Source organism: Mus caroli, unplaced genomic scaffold, assembly GCF_978045245.1.
Source record: "Mus caroli unplaced genomic scaffold, Mus_caroli_1 scaffold_9, whole genome shotgun sequence".
In the NCBI taxonomy this organism is placed as follows: Eukaryota; Metazoa; Chordata; class Mammalia; order Rodentia; family Muridae; genus Mus; species Mus caroli.
The window spans coordinates 86,589,581-86,610,190 of record NW_028227264.1 but is presented as its reverse complement, the minus strand read 5'-3'; the positions used below and the strand labels follow the sequence as shown (position 1 = coordinate 86,610,190).

The window sequence follows — 20,610 nt, the reverse complement described above, 5'->3', positions numbered from 1 at the left end:
GAGCAACCCCAAAGAGCCCCCACAAGAATCTGAGCTTTTTTCCCCCACAAACCCATGAGAGTGGAATGGAAGCTCTTGGTTGCACCAAAGAAAGAGCCAGTAATCTTCAGAGAAAGAGAGGGAGGTGGCAAGAGACGCATTGTCATCCTGGAGTGCCTTCTGTCTGTTATGGTGTGATTCTGATGAATGTGGGAGCAAAACTGTGTTTTCTGGGAGGTCAAAGTGGTCTTAGCAGAGGGCTTAACAAGATTTGTGATAGCGTTGTAGAAAATGAATTCAGCTGAGCTTGTTATCAGCACTGTGTCAACAGGATGGTGACTCTGGCAAACAAACAAACAAAAACCACACAAACCTGTATCACTACGTGGGTCAAGCTTAGATCCAAGCTCTAGAAAGAATAGGGGCTCCAAATTAACAAGGTCCCTACTCCCCTACTCACTTTCTCTTCTCCAACTCTCCACAATCTGGTTCCTTACCCTACCGCACAGACAGAGGTCAAAATTTGGAACAGTGCCTCTCAGGTGACATTCTGTGATCACCAGGTCAACATCAATTGATCAAGTTCATTGGAAACTGGATTTTGGGGGATTTCCTTTTAGAATAACTCTATACACTATACTATATATATCACTATGCCCTATAATTTAATCCATATATACTTTTTGTAGGGCTGGCCCCCAGTGCCCTATATGGAGCTTGATATAGAGGAAGCACTTCCTATGTACTATTGAACTGTATCATAGGAACTGATCTCTGACAGTAACCATGGCCTTTAGATGAATTCCCCATCTCCCTAACTGAAGACACTCACCTGATATTAGTATCTCCATTTTGCCTTAGGAAAATTGAAGTATGAAAAAGTTGGGTAACTTGTCCACGGTTGCACAACTCAGTGGTTGACAAGGAATTCAGACTCAATAGTCTCAGTCCAGGAAGGGTACTTGTAACTGCAGAACCTCTCCTTCACTCCTGGCCTCTCCCTACTTTCCTGGACCCACCACGTCTCATCTCCATTCCTGCTTTTGGAGTGCTCCTATGGTTCTAGACCCAATTCTTACATCTTTGTATCTTCTTCCCTCTCCTTATCATCTCATACATTCCCCATAGTCCATCATCTCCTAGCGATTCCTTAACTCTTCTCTAGTTCAGACCCTGACTCTGGGTAACAAGCCAAAACCTCTTAAAAAACATCTGCCAGAATGCCCATTAGACACATCTAGTAGAAAGAATGTCCATTAGACACATCTAGTAGAATGCCCATTAGACACATCTAGTAGAATGCCCATTAGACACATCTAGTAGAATGTTCATTAGACAGGAGTCCTTTGCCAACATCTGTTCAGAAATAAGAAATTGCATTTGTCTTTATGATTATCTATTTTCTTCTTCCACTTGGGGCTGGTTTATTTAAAGTGGGGGAAAAAGCAATCTAACCCCTACTTGTTATTTAAGGATATACAGACTTATTGCTTTTAACCCAAGAATTGGGAGTCATACAGGAAAAATGGTCCACCTGTCTTGCAGACCCTAAGTGTCCAGCTACACAGCTAGTTCTTAAACTCTTTGACAATTGCTATGATCATACTGGGCTTGCATCTGGCTTCATGATCATGAGAAAAAGTTCAGGAGTTGACACTGATGGTAATAGAGTCAGTCTTGAACAGAAACCCCATCTCTCCTGTGCATGAATATTATGTTTCTATGACCAGCCTGACTACACTATATTTGCTTCACTACTCTTTGGGAAATATAGCTCAACCGGGTAAGGAAGTTATTTGTAGATTTCACATAGGTGATGGTGAGTCTAAAATTGGTTCCATACACTGAAACTCTGGGAAGTCTATGAGTTAGCTCTTGATGCTTAATAAACCATCTCAGGGCACAGGAGAAAAATCATTTGATGAGGTGCATTTAGCTTCTTAGGTAAACATGAAGGAAAACCTATCTTTGATGCCCAGAGACACATTTCAAAGCCGTGCATGGTGGCACATGCTTATAATTCCAGCACCGAGGAGGCAGAGACAAATAGAACTCTGGAGTTTGCTGTCCTGCTAGCCCTGACTGCACAGTAAGTTCCAGGTTAACAAGAGACCCTGTCACAGAAAACAAGGTGGGCATTGCTAAAAGTTGATAGCTGAGGTTGACCTTTGGCCTCTTCATACACGCACACACACGCACGCACATGTGCGTGCACATACACATAATTAACTAGTCAGTTAATGAAAAATAATTAAATCTATAAATCATTCTAAAACCTTAACTAATCTCTAAGCACATGTGCCTGTGTTCTTGCACATATGAACACAAGTTCACATGATTCTGAGGGTTGAGAGCTCTGTGTCATCTCAGCCAAGGCTGAGGACTTTATGGTGAACATCCTGGCAACTCTAATGTTGAGGAGATTTGTCAGCCACTCACATGTCAGCTCTCAGCTGGGGTGACAGCCTCATGTTTCTTACCATTTATCTGTTAATTGCTAAACGTATGTTATGCATTCAGTCTAGGAAAATGGTAAGGTTCCCAGCAGTGGCAAGGGTGACTCAAGGCAGATCACATTTAAATTATCTTCCTCTGTGGTACCTTCTAGAGTCCCATTAGTCAAAACTAGGAGAGTAGTTAAGCTGGGAGTCGACGTGTGGAGAAAGACTTCCCGTTGATGGGAGGAAGGAACAAAACAGGAAAACACATTTCAAAGGTGCACGTTATCAAGAAGTCTGTGAAGTTTCTACAGCTATTTTTACAATTTTTGTGGCTGTTTGCCTAGTTTAGTCCTGAAGAGAAGAGAAACTGGAAAGGGGTGTGATAATTACTGGAGTTATTTAAGCAACAGCACCTGGGAGGAGCCATCCCACTGACACGAACAACCGATATAGCAACCCAAACGTTCAGACCAAGTCTGTGGGGGACATGGAGTATTATTACCAAGTCTGTGGAGGATGTGAAGTATTACTTTACTCTTTCTTTTTAAAAAAAATATTTATTTATTTTATGCATGTGGATACACTGTTACTGTCTTCAGACACACCAGAAGAGGGCATCGGATCCCATTATGGTTGTGAGCCACCATGTGGTTGCTGGGAATTGAACTCAGGACCTCTGGAAGAGCAGTTGGTGCTCTGAACTGCTGAGCTATCTCTCCAGTCCTGCTTGACTCTTAGCCTCTATAACTGGTCCGTCTCCTTCTCACCTCCACCCTCTCACATCCTCACCATCACTGCATCCTCCCTGGGAACTCTTTCTCTAACTTTCCAGCTCTCTCCTTTGTTCCTGCTACAGTTTTGTACACAAACCACAAGGTGATAATCTTTAAAAGTAGGTGGGAAGAGGAACAGAGACTTCAGTGCCCCCATGGAATTTAGAACACAACCCAAAGCTCTTCCTTGCGGCTAACAAATAACTTCAGTACTAGTTTTCATTTTAATTTCCACAACACTTTCCTTTCTCCAGAATAAGTTTCAATTTTCCTAAACCCAATATATTAAGGAATTCCAACTCTTCTGGATTCCCTGGATTCTATTAGTTAGTCATTTTTTGCTTTGTTTTGTTTGTTTTGCTTCTCTTTAATTTATCCTCCCTTTTTTCTTGAAAAATTGTACAGAAGTTGCTCAAGAAGATTCACTCAAGTCAAATTTACATAGTTGTATAATTCATTGGTTAGCATCCAGCTATGTCTCACCATATATGCAGATCTGTGATTATTAGCATAATTAAGGTCTAAACTAACATTCCAGTCACATCTACAAAGTCTCTCATAAAAATAAAATAAAATAAAATAAAATAAAATAAAATAAAATAAAATAAAAAGCACATTTCATCTGATAACTGGATAAACAATGGTATATCCATACAATAAATAGCTTATTTCTCAACATAGATCTGGAGTGCATTAGACTAAATGAAGGAAGTTAGATTTGGGAAACTGCATGTCAAATGATTCTGTTGATACAAGAACCTAGAAATGAGAGAACTATGAAGATATTAAATGGCCTGTCTCTCATCAGACTCTGTGGGTAGGCAGGGTCTGATGACAAAAGAACATAAGAAAATCCACCTGCTATTTTCCTTCATAGCTTTCATTATTATGTACTATCTATTGCAACATGGATAATTTGTCTGCTCACTTATCAATTCTTACCTTACTTAAAAGGTACATTTCAAGAGGGCAGGAATCTTACCTGTCTTATTCATGTCAGTATTTCCAAAAACTAGCCTGATGCCAGTCACCTGTTCAATCATCCTTGACTGAGTAAACCGATGGTTATGTAAACACTACCACACTGGCCTTCTATCTCAGTCCTCATATATAATCCACGATCATGCACTGTGAATTTCATCTCCTCCTCTTCCTTTCCTCCAATTTCATAAACACACCATTCCCTTATCATTTTCTTCCTTGATTGTCAACAGCCTCAAGAATAGTTTTCTTGCCTGAATGCTTGCCTTTTGATCTGGCTTTAATTGCTACTAGAGACAACTAGTTCTCTCTCCCCTGTCGGCCAGCCTCACTAAGGATCTTCCCTCTTTCAAGTGTTCAACTCAGATCCCCTTCCTGTAACAGAACCCAGAAACAAAATGCTATTCATTTGTCCTAAGGGCTCCATGAAAGCAAATAAGTGCCCCAGCTCTAGAAAGTCCTTTATAACTACCCCTCCATCCATTGGTGACCCTTAGGCATAGCCTAACTGAAGACTTCAGGTCACCAAATGTAAAATGTATATTAAAGCACTTTAGAACTATCAGGGGAAAGAATGTCATTTTAAGCATGGCATTTCTCAAATAGTTACAACTGTAACCTCTGCTCTGAAGATCTCATGTGCTGAATTTTTAATTCTTACATTTTTTCCAGATAGATAGGTGGCCAGTTTTGGTCTTTGGTTGTATTTTGAAAAGAACTAAGCATTTACTCTTATCAATTGCCTGAAATTAAGTGACTAAATATCTAGCTGAGTCTTTGTATGATGTTAACAAGAGTAAGATATATCAGAACACACTTTAGTATGTGCTACCATACCCCTGAAATATGAAATACATACTACCATTGTCTTCTAGACTCCAAAGGAGACTAGTTCCTGGACTTCTTTTCCATGACCACCAAAACATAAGGTTGCCCATATCCCTTATATAAAAAGGCATTGTACTTGTAAATAGCCTACAGGACCTTCAACACAGTTTAAATGATCTCCAAATTACTACAATACATGATAATAATGCATATGCTATAGAAACACTTGTTTAATATAACAAGATAAAAAAGTCTGTATATGTTTAAAATAGAGGTACTTACAGGCATAAATACATTTTGAGCTTTAGTTGGTTGAATCTACAGATATAAATCTTTGGATAAAGATTTCATCAGAAGTGTACAATCCAGGACATTGAAGATGACATAAAACCAACAAAACCTTTCAACATACCTGATATCCAAGTATATTCAAGAAACTAATGAAGAACAAGCCTGCCTCCATCTTAGATGTAAAAGCCATCTTATAGTAAAGACAAACTAGATTCATTCCTATTGATGATTAAACCTCTGTTTCTCAAGGATCGGGCTATGCCCCATCTGTAACCTTAGCTACAAATGGTTCTGTACCATCTGTTCCAGGAACAGCATTATGTCTTTGTTTCAAAAGATTATATGAGCACCTCGGGCTACCTTGTTTTGACTATCTATTGTGATTTCCTTGTTTTGACTATCTATTGTGATTTCCTTGTTTTGACCACCTCTTATATTCTGCACCCATAACTCTTTTATTTTCCTCCATTTGGAAACCCTCTACCCCTGAGTCCTATAAAAGCCTTGTGTTCCTCACATCCAGTGCTGATCTCTCAAACCCTGCTTTAAGAGGAAGCAGCCCATATACACAAATGAAAACGTTTGCTTGAATTGCTTTCTTTAATTAATGTGGCCATGATGACTTGGGTCCGTGGTCTTTCTCCTTCCATCTTTGGTAGTAACACTGTATGAGTATATTGCATAAGTGAATAAACAAGTGAAAACTTTCTAACATTAAAAATTAACAACACAGCACACAAGTCAAAGCCCAACCATTATCTTCTTCATTGATTGTTGTAAAATTGTTGCTTTTTCTTGGATAACAAATTGATCATATAATTCATCTCCCTTTCAAGTCAGGGAAATACTCTTCAGAATAGAGTTTACTAATACTCTCAAGTTGCCATAATCGTCCGTAGTGAAAGAACATGGTAGATAAAAACACACATCACATTGGTCTCATTTTAAAAAATTAAATTCTTAACAAAAGTTTACCTCCCATCAACTTAGTTTGGAAAACCATCCCTACCCCTCCCCTCCCTTTCCCTTTCCCTCTCTGTCTCCACCTATACACACACATTTGGAACAATTTGGGTACACTTTGTACAGTGGCCCATCTAACATTTCATTTTCCCAGATCCTTAAGACCCAAATTTGGTTACTCAAACTCATCAGACATAATGTGAAGACACAAACATGGGGAGAAATAAGGTTTTACTTTTGTTTGCTTCATTTTTGGTTTTCGAAACAGGGTCTCACTATACAGCCCTGGGTGGTCTAGAACTCATTTTATAGAGCAATTGGCCTCAAACTCAAAGAGATTCTCCTGTCTCTACCTCAAGGTTTTATTTTTGAGACCATCCACTCTAAGAATGATACATGCCTCTTGCTACAATATGTTACCCTTTCTGAAAAATGAAAGCAAGAACTAAATAAAGCCAGTAATATTTGTGGAACAAAACCCTAATAATGTCCATGCACCATGGATTTATCAAACCATGAACCAATGCCCCCCCTGGATTCGAAAATTCCATAAACTAATGAAGTGCCTTTTTCATTGCCATGTTAGAATATAGCTAAAGTAGAGAAAACCTTATGATTTTGCCTATATGTTCTATAGTTTCTTAGGAATCCATGGGATTTCTTAGGGTTGTTGAATTTACCTGGAAATGGCAGAAAATGCAATTTATCCGTTTTATGTGATGAGGAAAATGTCTTCATGTGAGTAAGGAATCTGGAGCAGGGTGAAGCTGTGGTTTTACAACGAGGTATAGGCTGTGAAGTAAAAGAGAAAAATAAATCAAACAGCATTAGCTTCGTGACTCCAGATACAAGGTGCACCACCTGCAACTCTTGCTACTCTAAATGAGTGACCTTGTAATAGCACTTTTGCCTCTTTATTCTTTAGAAGATACAACCCTGAAAAAAAATGATTCTAAATATCCTCAGCGTGTGCACACATACACACACGCTCACAGACACAACGACATACACACACACACAGATACACACAGGCACATACACATATACACATATACAAACATACACACATGCACACATACATAAAACATACGGACATGCACACATATATACAAACATACACACACATATACATACAGACACACAGACAGACATACACACACGCAAACACATATACATATGCATACACATAGACACTCAGATTCACACATATACACATACACCCAAAAATGCACACATGCACATATATAAACACACACACAAAGGAGTTGATGAACAGTTTCTGATCATGCAGAAAATTTTATACTGCATGAGACAGAAATGCTTCATTAAATTGATGTTTTAGTGAAGGGTGACCAAAATAAAAACCACTGATATGTATCAATTTTGTTGTTGTTGTTGTTGATAATGATGATAATGATGATGATGCTAAGATGAAAAACAAGCTAAGGTTAAAAGGAATTGGAAAATGTTAAGAGCAATACTCTAAATTCTTAAAATATTTATTTTTAACTATCTTAGTGTTTTGAGGGGTCTGTGTAAATCCATGCAGTGACTGCAGAGAGCATCAAATCCACAGGAGTGGAGTCACTGGCAATTGTGAGTCACCCAATGTGAGGATTGGGAACCAAACTCCAGTCCTCTATAAAAACTCTAAGTGCCCATAATCATTGATCCATCTTCCTGGCCTCAGTATATTTTTTCCAGTTTTTATTAGGTATTTTCTTCATTTACATTTCAAATGCGATCCTAAAAGTCTCCTATACCCTCCCTGCTTAGTATATTTATATAGAAATAATATATGGCCTCTCAAACAGAGACATATTTCAGAATTAGAGTCATGGGCAAAGGGAATAGCTGCTATGGTGGTATCTTGTGAGAGGGTCATTACAAGCAGAGGGAGTATCTAGTAGTTCAGAAGGTCGAGAGGAAGAAAGAGGGAAGCAGTCAGGAGAAAAACAAGAGGCAAAACAGATACAGAAATAGAATAAACAACAAGGAATTAAGTCATCAAAAGGATGATATCACAGAAAAGCTGTTTATTAAATGTTGTCTCGATGCCAATTTCCCATCAATGTTTATATATAATTTAATTGTTTCCATATAACTGAATATTATATCATTGCTTAGAAATTGGATACACAATATGTATTATTTATATATAATACTCTTGATATTGGTATTTGTGGTAAAACTAACTTGCTCCTGAATGAAGAATGAGCTCTTACCTCAGTCAGCATTCTACATAACTCTTTCAGCCTTCTTTCTTCAGGGAATAGTTTATGTCCCAGTCCACAAATATTATACTGAAAGGGAGCATCCTGTAAATGTCCTAACATCGAGTCTTTCACTTTGGCATGCATTGTTTTAAGCCAAAGAGGCAAAGACAGGAGCTTGAAAAGATACACACTTTTCAGCCAGGAGCAAGAGTTGGCAGTTGAGAGACCCAGACTAGGCATACCAGTCACAAGAATACAGGAGATCAGCAGAAGGAGGGTCAAAAGACTGTCCTTTATAAGCCTTTCTGGTTGATCATTTTCTTATTTGCTTAGCACTGACTGAATTAATCTCTTAAAAATCATAACAGGTTATCTAAGAAATGAAGGGGAATTACTTCCATCTAAATGGAATTTCAAGAGTGAATTCAAGACCCAAAAAAATGATAAAGAAGCAATTTTCATGACCTATCAACCTCACTGCCCACCCCTTTGAAGTCCTCTGCATGTTGAAACTGTAGAAGCTCAGGTCAGAAACCATGGAATCATGACAATCCATGTGTGACATAATTAGGTTTAACTATCAAACAAATGCAACCAAAGTCATCAAAAACATGTCTCAAAGAGTTGCCCAGATCTGATTAGCCCGTAAGCATGTCTGTGGGGGAACTGTCTTGATTGTTAACAAATAGATAAAAGTCCAACTCACTATGGGAGGCACCATTCCCTAGGCAAGTAGTCCTGAGCTGTATAAGAAATCTAGGTAAGCATGAGCCTGCAAGAGCTCTGCATCACAGAGCAAGTAGCACCCTGATGGTTCAAATAAGAATGGCCTCCATAGGCTCACACATTTGAATACTTGGTCTCTAAGTGACAAAACTGTTGAGAAGGATTAGGAAGTATGGTTTTGTTGGAGAAAAGCCACTGGGGTATAGGCTGTGGAATCTCAAAATCCTACCACAGTGAGCTCTTCCTACCTTGAGGTTATCTCAAGATGTGAACATTCACCTAGTGTTCTAGCTCCACGCCTGCAAGCCTGTTGCCTGTTCCCAGACATGATGACATGAGACTCTAACTTTTGGAACCACGAGCACCAAAGTCAATGCTTTCTCTCATAAGTTGCCTTGGTCATGGTGTTGTATCACAGCAACAGAAAAGTACCTAAGAAAAGCACTCCCTGTCCCTCAATCACGGCTTCTGATGTGCTTTCATGGCTGTGAGCCAAGTTCCTTGGTTCAAGCTAATGCTGCAAAGAATAGCAAACAGGATTGCCTTCTAGTTCCTGCTTTGACTTCCTGCCTTAACTTCCCTCTTCCCTCAGTGATGGACAGTAATGTGTAAAATTAAATAAGCCCTTAGGTCCCCTTAGAGATGTTTGACCAAGGTGTTCTATAACAGCAACAGAAATCTAACTAGAACACTTTCTGGGTTTCATTCTTTCATTCTTCTCTATGGATGAATGAGTCATCCTCTCTGCTCCTTGGTTCCTTGTTTTCTGCAGTGTTACTGTCTGCTGTTTACATGATCAAGGAAATTCTTAGAAAGGCAACATTTAATTGAGGCTGGCTTACAGGTTCAGAAGTTAGTCCATTATTATCAACACAGGAGCATGGCAGTATCTAGGCAGGCATGGTGCCGGAGGATCTGAGAGTTTACATCTTCATCTGAAGGTTGCTAGAGGACTGACTCCCATGTGGTCAGGAGGAGGATCTTAAAGCCCACACCCATGGTGACACAATTCCTCCAACGAGGCCACACTTCCAAATAGTGTTACTCCCTGGGCCAAGTATATTCAAACTACCACAGCTACCTTCTCAGCAATCATTAAGCTCACTTTAAAATGGAAAACTAAGTAACTTTCCAAGGCTGTGGAAATGACTGCTGTAAGGAAGTCCCAAGTCTAGTCTTTCCAAACCCACACTCTTGATTTTTTCCAAGACAGGGTTTCTCTGTGTGTAGTCCTGGTTGTCCTGGAACTCACTCTGTAAGCCAGGCTGGCCTCAAACTCACACAGATCCACCTGCCTATACCTCCTCAGTGTGGAGATTAAAGGCTCCCAAACCTACATTTTTAACCCCACATCATATTGCTTCCTTTTCTTAGTGCTGGCACATCCAGTAATTCAAATGCACAAAGTCTTGGAAGTTACCCAGGTAACCTTGGTCATCCTCCTGACCTGCTTAACTCTGACTCTCAAATCTTGTACCCACTTCCTCCCTGACAATCCTCCAGTGCCCATTAGCCGAGCTACTTATAGCCTTGTTTGAAATTTACCTTCCTAGAATTCTCCTTTTCTTATTCTTTTTCTAAAATAAAAGCCTAAATGAGATACACTCCTACCTGTGTTTTAAACAGCTGTCCATGACTTCCATTTAAAAATCATCTGGGTGTAATATATTTTAAAATATAAATACTGGTATGAAATGCTTATGGCAGAGTCTGGGAGTATACACTGATTTTAAAAAACCCTACCCAGATAAATATACAGATAACGAGTAACTTCTTATTACGGAGGGATGCTGGCTCGGTAGCACCACCCATAAGCCTGGTACACAAGGAGACTCTCTCACTCCACCTAGATCTACTCAAGCAGGATCTGAATCACAGCAGAGTTTCCAGCTGATTCTCCACACACATTAAAGGTATAGTCCACATTTTATGTAAAGAATCCAATGCTTTCTATAGAAGGGGAAGCTGGCCATGAACCAGACCTGTGCCTCTTCCTCCACCTGACCATCAGAGGTCTGCAATCTACAACAAACTGATAAAAAGCTTAGACACCAAGTTCCTGCTGCATGAGACCCTTTATTGATCTATGTTGTATTGAACTGAATAGAATTTGATGTTTCAAAACATACGCTGAAATACATTATTGCCTTCTACTTGTGTGTTTCATGGAGCTGGGATCAAGCCAAAATTAAGGAATGGAGAAGAGGCCCCCGGGTGTTGTGAGACAAATGAGCAGGAATCCCTGAAGAAGAACCATCTCAGGAAAGGGACTGCTCTCTATGAAGACCTGTCCCAGTCTCTGGATTCAGTGTCTGAAGTCGGCACGCGTTCTATATCATAAGGCACAACCCCCAGCTCTTTCTTTTTTTTTTTTAAGGAAGAGCAAACTTTCACCACAAAGATACAAGAACAGTCAATATTGATCTTCTTGACAAATGGCCCACCTCATGCCACAGGCCGCTCAAGCATCTGTTCAATGCGACAGCCCTCCCCTTTGTCAGGAAAGAAAGCCAAGTGGCCTCACACGCTATCAGCTGCAGATCACAAATATTGAAAAGAAATAAATTTCTCCGAGTGAAAAGCACCTTTCTTTGTTTTCTAACCCTCTCTTCTCCCAAGTCATGTTGATTTTGGGGCCGTGCACACTCCCAGCACCTGTACTTTTGAATTGTTTGTGTGCCAAGCCTATTGTGGTTTCCTTGCTGGGCTTGAGGATTCATTCTAAGTACAGTAACCAATGAAATCGTTTTTTCTTTCTCTCTTGGCATTATGTAAGAGAAGCAGCCGCTTCAGGCCACCGACAGCAACTATAATTAGAAGACACGGGAGGACAGAATAAGAAACCGGAGCTCCTATACCTAGACTTCTCCCTTAGGATCATGGGAAATGCATCTCCCCTGCAGACCAAAAGAGGAAGCAAGGATTTCTGCAACAGCCTTATTATTTGGCCGAAAGATGATATTTTCAAACGTGTTTTGCAGAAATCTGCAATTGTTCTTTAATTGAGAATTAAGACCTAAGCAATAGCAACATAAAGGATAATCTTGCAATATGTATGCTGCAGTATGAATAATCACAGTGGTCAAGTGTCTGGGATGAGGAAGGGGGTAGAGCGGAGGGCATCACCAAAGAATAGGGCAAATAAGATATATAATGTTATGGAGAGATAAATGGGAAAGTTCAATAGGAGCAGTGTATGGGGAGGAGGAAGAGAAAGCAGGGTGCAGGAGGGGAAATATGAGGCAGTACAACTAACACCAGAAGCCTTTTGAAAAAGCAAATGGAAGCCAACTACTGTAGAAGTTTCCTACATACATACAAACAGACAGACAGACAGACAGATAGATAGATATGGATATCTGTCTATCTATCTATATGTCTATGTCCAGATCTATATCTACATCTAGACATAGGCATAGATATAGATATATAAGCAATTTAAATGACATTAACATGTAATGGCCAAGAGAATGCCCCCAGTAAAACCCCAGTGCCAGAAATGGTTTACATCTTGTTGAGTTGTTGGTCAAAGGGATCTGTTTCATAGCCCTGCCCAGCAAGCATCTCAAACTATTGCAAGGGCTCTTGGTTGTTCTCCACAACCTGATGGTAACACCCCATCGCTGAGGATAGCACTAACGTCATGAACACAGAGACATTGAGTTAATGCTCAGCTAGAAGCTTCCCCTGCCACTGTCCTGTGTTCATGGTGTTGGGAGGTATTCTGAACACCAACAGAGGAGAAAGGGAAGCAATATCAAACCCAGCGACCTAAAACGCAGACCTGCCTGTAAGTCTACTCCCACCACACAGAATGGCTTCTGTTGGTTCCCACCCACCCACCCCCATCCCATTTTACTTTCACGAATTTGGGAGTCCAGACTACAACTTTGGGTCATTGTGGTTTGGGTAAAACAAACACTTATATTTGAGCACAACACTGCACACTCCATCCTATTGGGCACAGAAACTTTAGTTCAGGACAACAGCAAACTGTGAAATTTTGTCAGAACTCCTTGGATGAGGGCTTCCCAGTGAGAGTGCAGAAGCTGGGGCTGTGGCAGTCATCTGACCACAGCAGGGCTTGTCTGTCTCTCTTCAGATGAGCCAGGCTGAGCTAGAAGGACTCCATCCTGTTCTTCCTGGGGCTTCATCTGCTCTATTTGCAAGATGGGGGTTCAAAAAGCAGACTACATTCGTAAATGTCCATTTTACTCTCAGTAAAACTGGTTCCGATGAGAATTGGTACAGTTAAGGCTGGAATTCACTTTGCCTTGGGGGAAATTTCTAGATAACCTACCTCTCCCCCAAATTAAAGAGACATCACTTGCTACTAACCCTTATGCTATGATCAAGAGATATGTTGTTGCTGTTGCTGCTGTTGTCATCGTCATTGTCGTCGATAGACATAGTAAGCCATAGTATAAAAAGCTAGAACTATACTCCTTAGGTATGCCTACTGCAGGCACTCTTGACTTCTTATAACATTCAAAAGTTACAGGAAATTTTGGTGGAAGAAAGGAAACACCATGGCCCTTGTTGAGCAGGAAATCCAGATTCATGTAAAATGGATTTATAGGTAAAGACACTTCTTATAAAACTATGCTGTAGGATAGAGAAATTGGCAGATTGTTCAATGGTTAAAAGTGCTGGATCTTCTTCCAGGGGGTTGGGAGTTGATGCCCAGCCCCTATGTAGCAGGTCACAATCGTCTGTAACTCTGGTTTCAAAAGGTCAGATAGCCTCTTATGATCTTCAAGGGAACCAGGCATGCAGGCAGGGCACAGCCATACATAAAGGTTTTAAAAAAAAAAAGTAAATTTAAAATTGCAAAATATTCTGTAGGAATAATCAACTCTAGATGTATTAAAATTTATATTCCAAAATAATTTCTCAGAAATCTAGCCCAATGGTGTCAGAAACTGTAAAATACAGTAAACAATGTCAGTTGCAGTGTAATTTCATATATAATAACATAAGAAAGGTTCTTCTGAAATTAAAAAATTATCTGAAATTATTTACAATATTGAAAATGAAATTGCTAAAAGCAAAGGCTTTTTAAAATGTCCTTATAAGTATATTTATAGAAAATAAGCCAAAAAAAATTTATGATCGATTAAGAGATAACATTAATGAAGCATTATTCACCATATTGTGCAAAATTGATGCAAAAATAGCATTTTTAATTTTGTAAGTTCTGATTTATACTCCTATATTGCTATTATTTATGGTACATTTATTTTTTTTAATTTTTAATATTTTTTATTACGTATTTTCCTCAATTACATTTCCAATGCTATCCCAAAAGTCCCCCATACCCCCCCTCACTTCCCTACCTACCCATTCCCATTCTTTTGGCCCTGGCATTCCCCTGTATTGGGGCATATAAAGTTTGCAAGTCCAATGGGCCTCTCTTTCCAGTGATGGCCGACTAGGCCATCTTTCCATACATATGCAGCTAGAGACAAGAGCTCCGGGGTACTGGTTAGTTCATCATGTTGTTACCCCTATAGGGTTGCAGATCCCTTTAACTCCTTGGGTACTTTCTCTAGCTTCTCCATTGGGAGCCCTGTGATCCATCCAATAGCTGACTATGAGCATCCACTTCTGTGTTTGTTAGGCCCTGGCATAGTTTCACAAGAGAGAGCTATATCTGGGTCCTTTCAGCAAAATCTTGCTAGTGTATGCAATGGTGTCAGCGTTTGGAAGTTGATTATGGGATGGATCCCTGGATATGGCAGTCTCTACATGGTCCATCCTTTCATCACAGCTCCAAACTTTGTCTCTGTAACTCCTTCCATGGGTGTTTTGTTCCCAATTCTAAGAAGGGGCACACAATGTCCACACTTTGGTCTTCATTCTTCTTGAGTTTCATGCGTTTAGCAAATGGTATCTTATATCTTGGGTATCCTAAGTTTTGGGCTAATATCCACTTATCAGTGAATACATATTGTGTGAGTTCCTTTGTGATTGTGTTACCTCACTCAAGATGATGCCCTCCAGGTCCATCCATTTGCCTAGGAATTTCATAAATTTATTCTTTTTAATAGCTGAGTAGTACTCCATTGTGTAAATGTACCATATTTTCTGTATCCATTCCTCTATTGAGGGGCATCTGGGTTCTTTCCAGCTTCTGGCTATTATAAATAAGGCTGCTATGAGCATAGTGGAGCATGTGTCCTTCTTACCGGTTGGGACATCTTTTGGATATATGCCCAGGAGAGGTATTGCTGGATCCTCCAGTAGTACTATGTCCAATTTTCTGAGGAACGGCCAGACGGATTTCCAGAGTGGTTGTACAAGCTTGCATCCCACCAACAATGGAGGAGTGTTCCTCTTTCTCCACATCCTCGCCAGCATCTGCTGTCACCTGAATTTTTGATCTTAGCCATTCTGACTGGTGTGAGGTGGAATCTCAGGGTTGTTTTGATTTGCATTTCCCTGATGATTAAGGATGTTGAACATTTTTTCAGGTGCTTTTCTGCCATTCGGTATTCCTCAGGTGAGAATTCTTTGTTCAGTTCTGAGCCCCATTTTTAATGGGGTTATTTGATTTTCTGGAGTCCACCTTCTTGAGTTCTTTATATATATTGGATATTAGTCCCTTATCTGATTTAGGATAGGTAAAGATCCTTTCCCAATCTGTTGGTGGTTTTTTTGTCTTATTGATGGTGTCTTTTGCCTTGCAGAAGCTTTGCAGTTTCATGAGGTCCCACTTGTCAATTCTCGATTTTACAGCACAAGCCATTGCTGTTCTATTCAAGAATTTTTCCCCTGTGCCCATATCTTCAAGGCTTTTCCCCACTTTCTCCTCTATAAGTTTCAGTGTCTCTGGTTTTATGTGAAGCTCCTTGATCCACTTAGACTTGACCTTAGTACAAGGAGATAGGAATGGATCAATTCGCATTCTTCTACATGATAAGAACCAGTTGTGCCAGCACCATTTGTTGAAAATGCTGTCTTTCTTCCACTGGATGTTTTTAGCTCCCTTGTCGAAGATCAAGTGACCGTAGGTGTGTGCGTTCATTTCTGGGTCTTCAATTCTATTCCATTGGTCTATTTGTCTGTCACTATACCAGTACCATGCAGTTTTTATCACAATTGCTCTGTAGTAGAGCTTTAGGTCCGGCATGGTGATTCCACCAGAGGTTCTTTTATCCTTGAGAAGAGTTTTTGCTATCCTAGGTTTTTTGTTATTCCAGATGAATTTGCAGATTGCACTTTCTAATTCGTTGAAGAATTGAGTTGGAATTTTGATGGGGATTACATTGAATCTGTAGATTGCTTTTGGCAAGATAGCCATTTTTTACAATGTTGATCCTGCCAATCCATGAGCATGGGAGATCTTTCCATCTTCTGAGATCTTCTATAATTTCTTTCTTCAGAGACTTGAAGTTTTTATTATACAGATCTTTCACTTCCTTAGTTAGAGTCACGCCAAGATATTTTATATTATTTGTGACTATTGAGAAGGGTGTTGTTTCCCTAATTTCTTTCTCAGCCTGTTTATTCTTTGTGTAGAGAAAGGCCATTGATTTGTTTGAGTTAATTTTATATCCAGCTACTTCACCGAAGCTGTTTATCAGGTTTAGGAGTTCTCTGGTGGAATTTTTAGGGTCACTTATATATACTATCATATCATCTGCAAAGAGTGATATTTTGACTTCATCTTTTCCAATTTGTATCCCTTTGATCTCCTTTTGTTGTCGAATTGCTCTGGCTAGGACTTCAAGTACAATGTTGAATAGGTATGGAGAAAGTGGACAGCCTTGTCTAGTCCCTGATTTTAGAGGGATTGCTTCAAGCTTCTCACCATTTACTTTGATGTTGGCTACTGGTTTGCTGTAGATTGCTTTTATCATGTTTAGGTATGGGCCTTGAATTCCTGATCTTTCCAAGACTTTTATCATGAATGGGTGTTGGATCTTGTCAAATGCTTTTTCCGCATCTAATGAGATGACCATGTGGTTTTTGTCTTTGAGTTTGTTTATATACTGGATTACGTTGATGGATTTCCGTATATTGAACCATCCCTGCATCCCTGGGATGAAACCTACTTGGTCAGGATGGATGGTTGTTTTGATGTGTTCTTGTATTCGGTTAGCAAGAACTTTATTGAGGATTTTTGCATCAATATTCATAAGGTATATTGGTCTGAAGTTTTCTATCGTTGTTGGGTCTTTTTGTGGTTTAGGTATCAGAGTAATTGTGGCTTCATAGAATGAGTTGGGTAGAGTACCTTCTGTTTCTATTTTGTGGAATAGTTTGTGAAGAACTGGGATTAGATCTTCTTTGAAGGTCTGATAGAACTCTGCACTAAACCCATCTGGTCCTGGGCTTTTTTTGGTTGGGAAACTATTATGATTGCTTCTATTTCTTTGGGGGATATGGTACATTTATATAAGATATTTTATTTAATGTCTTATATAATAATATTGATATTCATTTAATAAAATATTTTAAAGCTAAAATATTTATGTTTTATTACCATTAAAAAGTGACATTTTCATTTTGCTCCAGGACCCACAAATTACTTACAGGTCTTGACAGTGTTTGTAAAAAAAAAAAAAAATTAGGATAAATCTTAAATCCTCATAGTTAATTGGGCAAGGATAAGAAATCCTGAGCCAACTAAATAAAGTCTGCATTTTTCCCTATGTCATTTATAGAGAGCCTTTCTATCCTGGGAGATCACTTTCCACCACAGTTTAAAATACCTAAGACCAATATCTGGCCATATCACAAGGAAATGATAATGTCTGCCATCTACTGAGCACACGTGTTTTCTAGTTAAAAGATTGCACAGTACATATGCACTCCTGGCTGTCTCTGACATTTGGCATCTCGGGCTGAGGATGCCTGGTGCCACCTGATTTATGTTCTTTTGTGATCTGCCCAAGCGACATTTGTTTTGTTTGTATCATTTGTCATTTATCTCAACAAAACAAAACAAAACAAAAAACTGTTTAAGATCCCTTTGTCACTATTGAAATAGGTTTCACAATAAAGTGCCATAGTGTGGCTTTTCTTTCATTACCTGGGCATTCTGATCACTCCCTTCAACCTGGAAATTCCTGTTCTGCAGTTTTTAGGAACATTTTTCTTCCATTTTCTTTTCTCCTCCTCTTTCCTTCCTTCCTTCCTTCCTTCCTTCCTTCCTTCCTTCCTTCCTTCCTTCTTTCCTTCCTTCCTTCCTTCCTTCTTTCCTTCCTTCCTTCCTTCCTTCCTTCCTTCCTTCCTTTCTCTCTTTCTTGTTTTGTGAAAATAACTCATAGTCTCTCACTGTGTGCATCTGCTCTCTTCCCTACCCCCATTCCCCTTTCCTACCTCCATTCTGTACCCCCTCCATTTCTCATTTTAAGTTTTTCTTTCTGCTTTCTCGGAACTTCCCGATCACCCTCATGTGGGTTACACACAGTTCCTCTCCAGTGAGTCTCTTGTTCACATGGTCTCTTCTTTGTAAAAGATGGCTCCGTGTTTTGGATATTGTCCTCTTCCTCCTCATGGGGGTGGAGTCTTTGGGGTGATGTTTGAATGGGTTTCTTTGGTTTTCTCTGAACTGCTTCTCTGAACTTCCCACCTCTCTGTATGTCAGCCTATCGCTTGGGAAAGTCTCCCCTCAGGAACTCAAAAGGCTTTTGCTACCCATTCATTTTTTCTTTTATTTTCTCCCCTTTAAAAGTATTCATTTTGAGAATTTCCTATATAGATAAAATATGTTTTCACCATGTCTACTCCCTCTACACCCACTCCCACGCCTCCTGTGTTCTCTCTCACACACACTCCTCTCTAAGTTCATTACCACTTCCTTCATAATTGTTATTGAGGGCTGTACAGAAAGATAGCTATATATAAAGCACTCTGAAACACTGATCTAACCCAGTGAGGCTCTGCAAACCCAAGAGCAACTTGTCTGACATGACCAGGCTAGCCCAGGCTCCATGGGGCTCTGAGAAAGCTAAATACATCAGTATCCTAGCTATGTATAACCAGTTTGCAGTGTGCCAATTAGAAGTCTCCGTCCTGCCACTAATTCCTTGGCATTTGAGGGGAGGAGACATGTAAGTGTGGGAATTCTAAAATGTCTGATAAGGTAGCCCTCACTCATCTTCACCGTCTAATGTAGATGGCTGTTTCCTGGAAGCGATCCATAGTATCGCTTCCAGCCTACTATTTCAAAAGCCATCTCCTGACCATAGGCAACTGGTACTATTCCCTATGGGGATAAAGGCTATGTTTCTTACCCCACCAGGACTACTCAAGGCAAATACCTGGCCCTATGATAGACCCTTTAAATCACATGAGCCTGGATCCCAGAAATATTCATCCTGGGCTGGGTGACTGGGAAGAGAAGGCCTTCGAACCCCCAACCATAGAGAGCTGCAAAGGTTAAAAAGACTGATTTGAAAGAAGCTACACAGCTTGGCAGGGAACATATAACACAGTGCTCAGATCTCGAGACTGAGACTAATGACTGTTATTCTCTAATGGAGTTCTGCCTCCAACAGTCACTGGATACATGGTCGTCTCTGAGCTCCAGCATCCTCAGCTAGACACTGGGCATCCGACAGGGCAGTTCCTATTGTTGTGAATGATCTCTATGGGAATAAAGCACCAAACACAGAGGCAGTAAGGGAGTGGAGGAGTTGAACAGAAAATATCAATCAATGAACATTGAAAGGGAGAAGATAAGGATTGCAAAGTGGGCAAAAGTCCTTTTGAAAAACATTAGAGTGGAGAAGAAAAGAGATCTGGGCCTCAGTTTAGGTATACAGAAACACCTGGGTCCTTGCTATCCACAGAGAAACTGGAAGAACATCTGTGATACGTGTGACCACAACTCTTTACAGTGTTTGAGGCCATTATAAGTGCTGTTGGTCCTAGGAGTGTGTCCTGTTGTCTTACAGATGAGCAGAGTTGCTATCTCTGCTTTATTATTTATTAGTCTGCCAAATGGGGTCAGTTTTCCTCACCTATTAGCCTGCTTTTTATGAGACCATAAACAAAATGCCAGTCCATCCATTATTCTATACTGCACACACACACACAAACACACATATACACATACACACACACACAAACACACATATACACATGCACACACACACACACACACAAACATCCATTGTAAATATTTTAGATCCAAACACCGAGAAGGCATATGCATACATAGGCAGACCATCACACTTATATAAACCATGCACCTCAATATTCAGAAGGAAAAAAATAGCAAAGTGAAATATATATATATATATTAGGTCCAAGATCTTCTTGATAGCTGTTGAGATAAAAATAAACTTGAAAATGTTGCTTTTCAATACTGCATAAATTCCGGTTCCTTCCAGATCCTCCTTGGTGGTAAGATTCAAGAATGGTAGTTGTACTTGAACAAAGAAATCATAATTCAAGTAT

The 20,610-nt window shown here is 39.8% G+C and overlaps 1 protein-coding gene across 3 annotated transcripts in view; it reads right to left on the bottom strand.

The window, feature by feature from the left end:
- Positions 1-20,610, bottom strand: part of CUNH12orf42 (chromosome unknown C12orf42 homolog) — a 156,950-nt gene that overhangs the window by 56,600 nt on the left and 79,740 nt on the right. For all 3 annotated transcript variants that reach the window (XM_021174791.2, XM_021174795.2, XM_021174793.3), the window contains one exon: positions 6,937-7,048. In XM_021174791.2, coding sequence (XP_021030450.1) covers positions 6,937-7,048 — 112 coding nt within the window. The remainder of the gene's footprint in view (positions 1-6,936; positions 7,049-20,610) is intronic.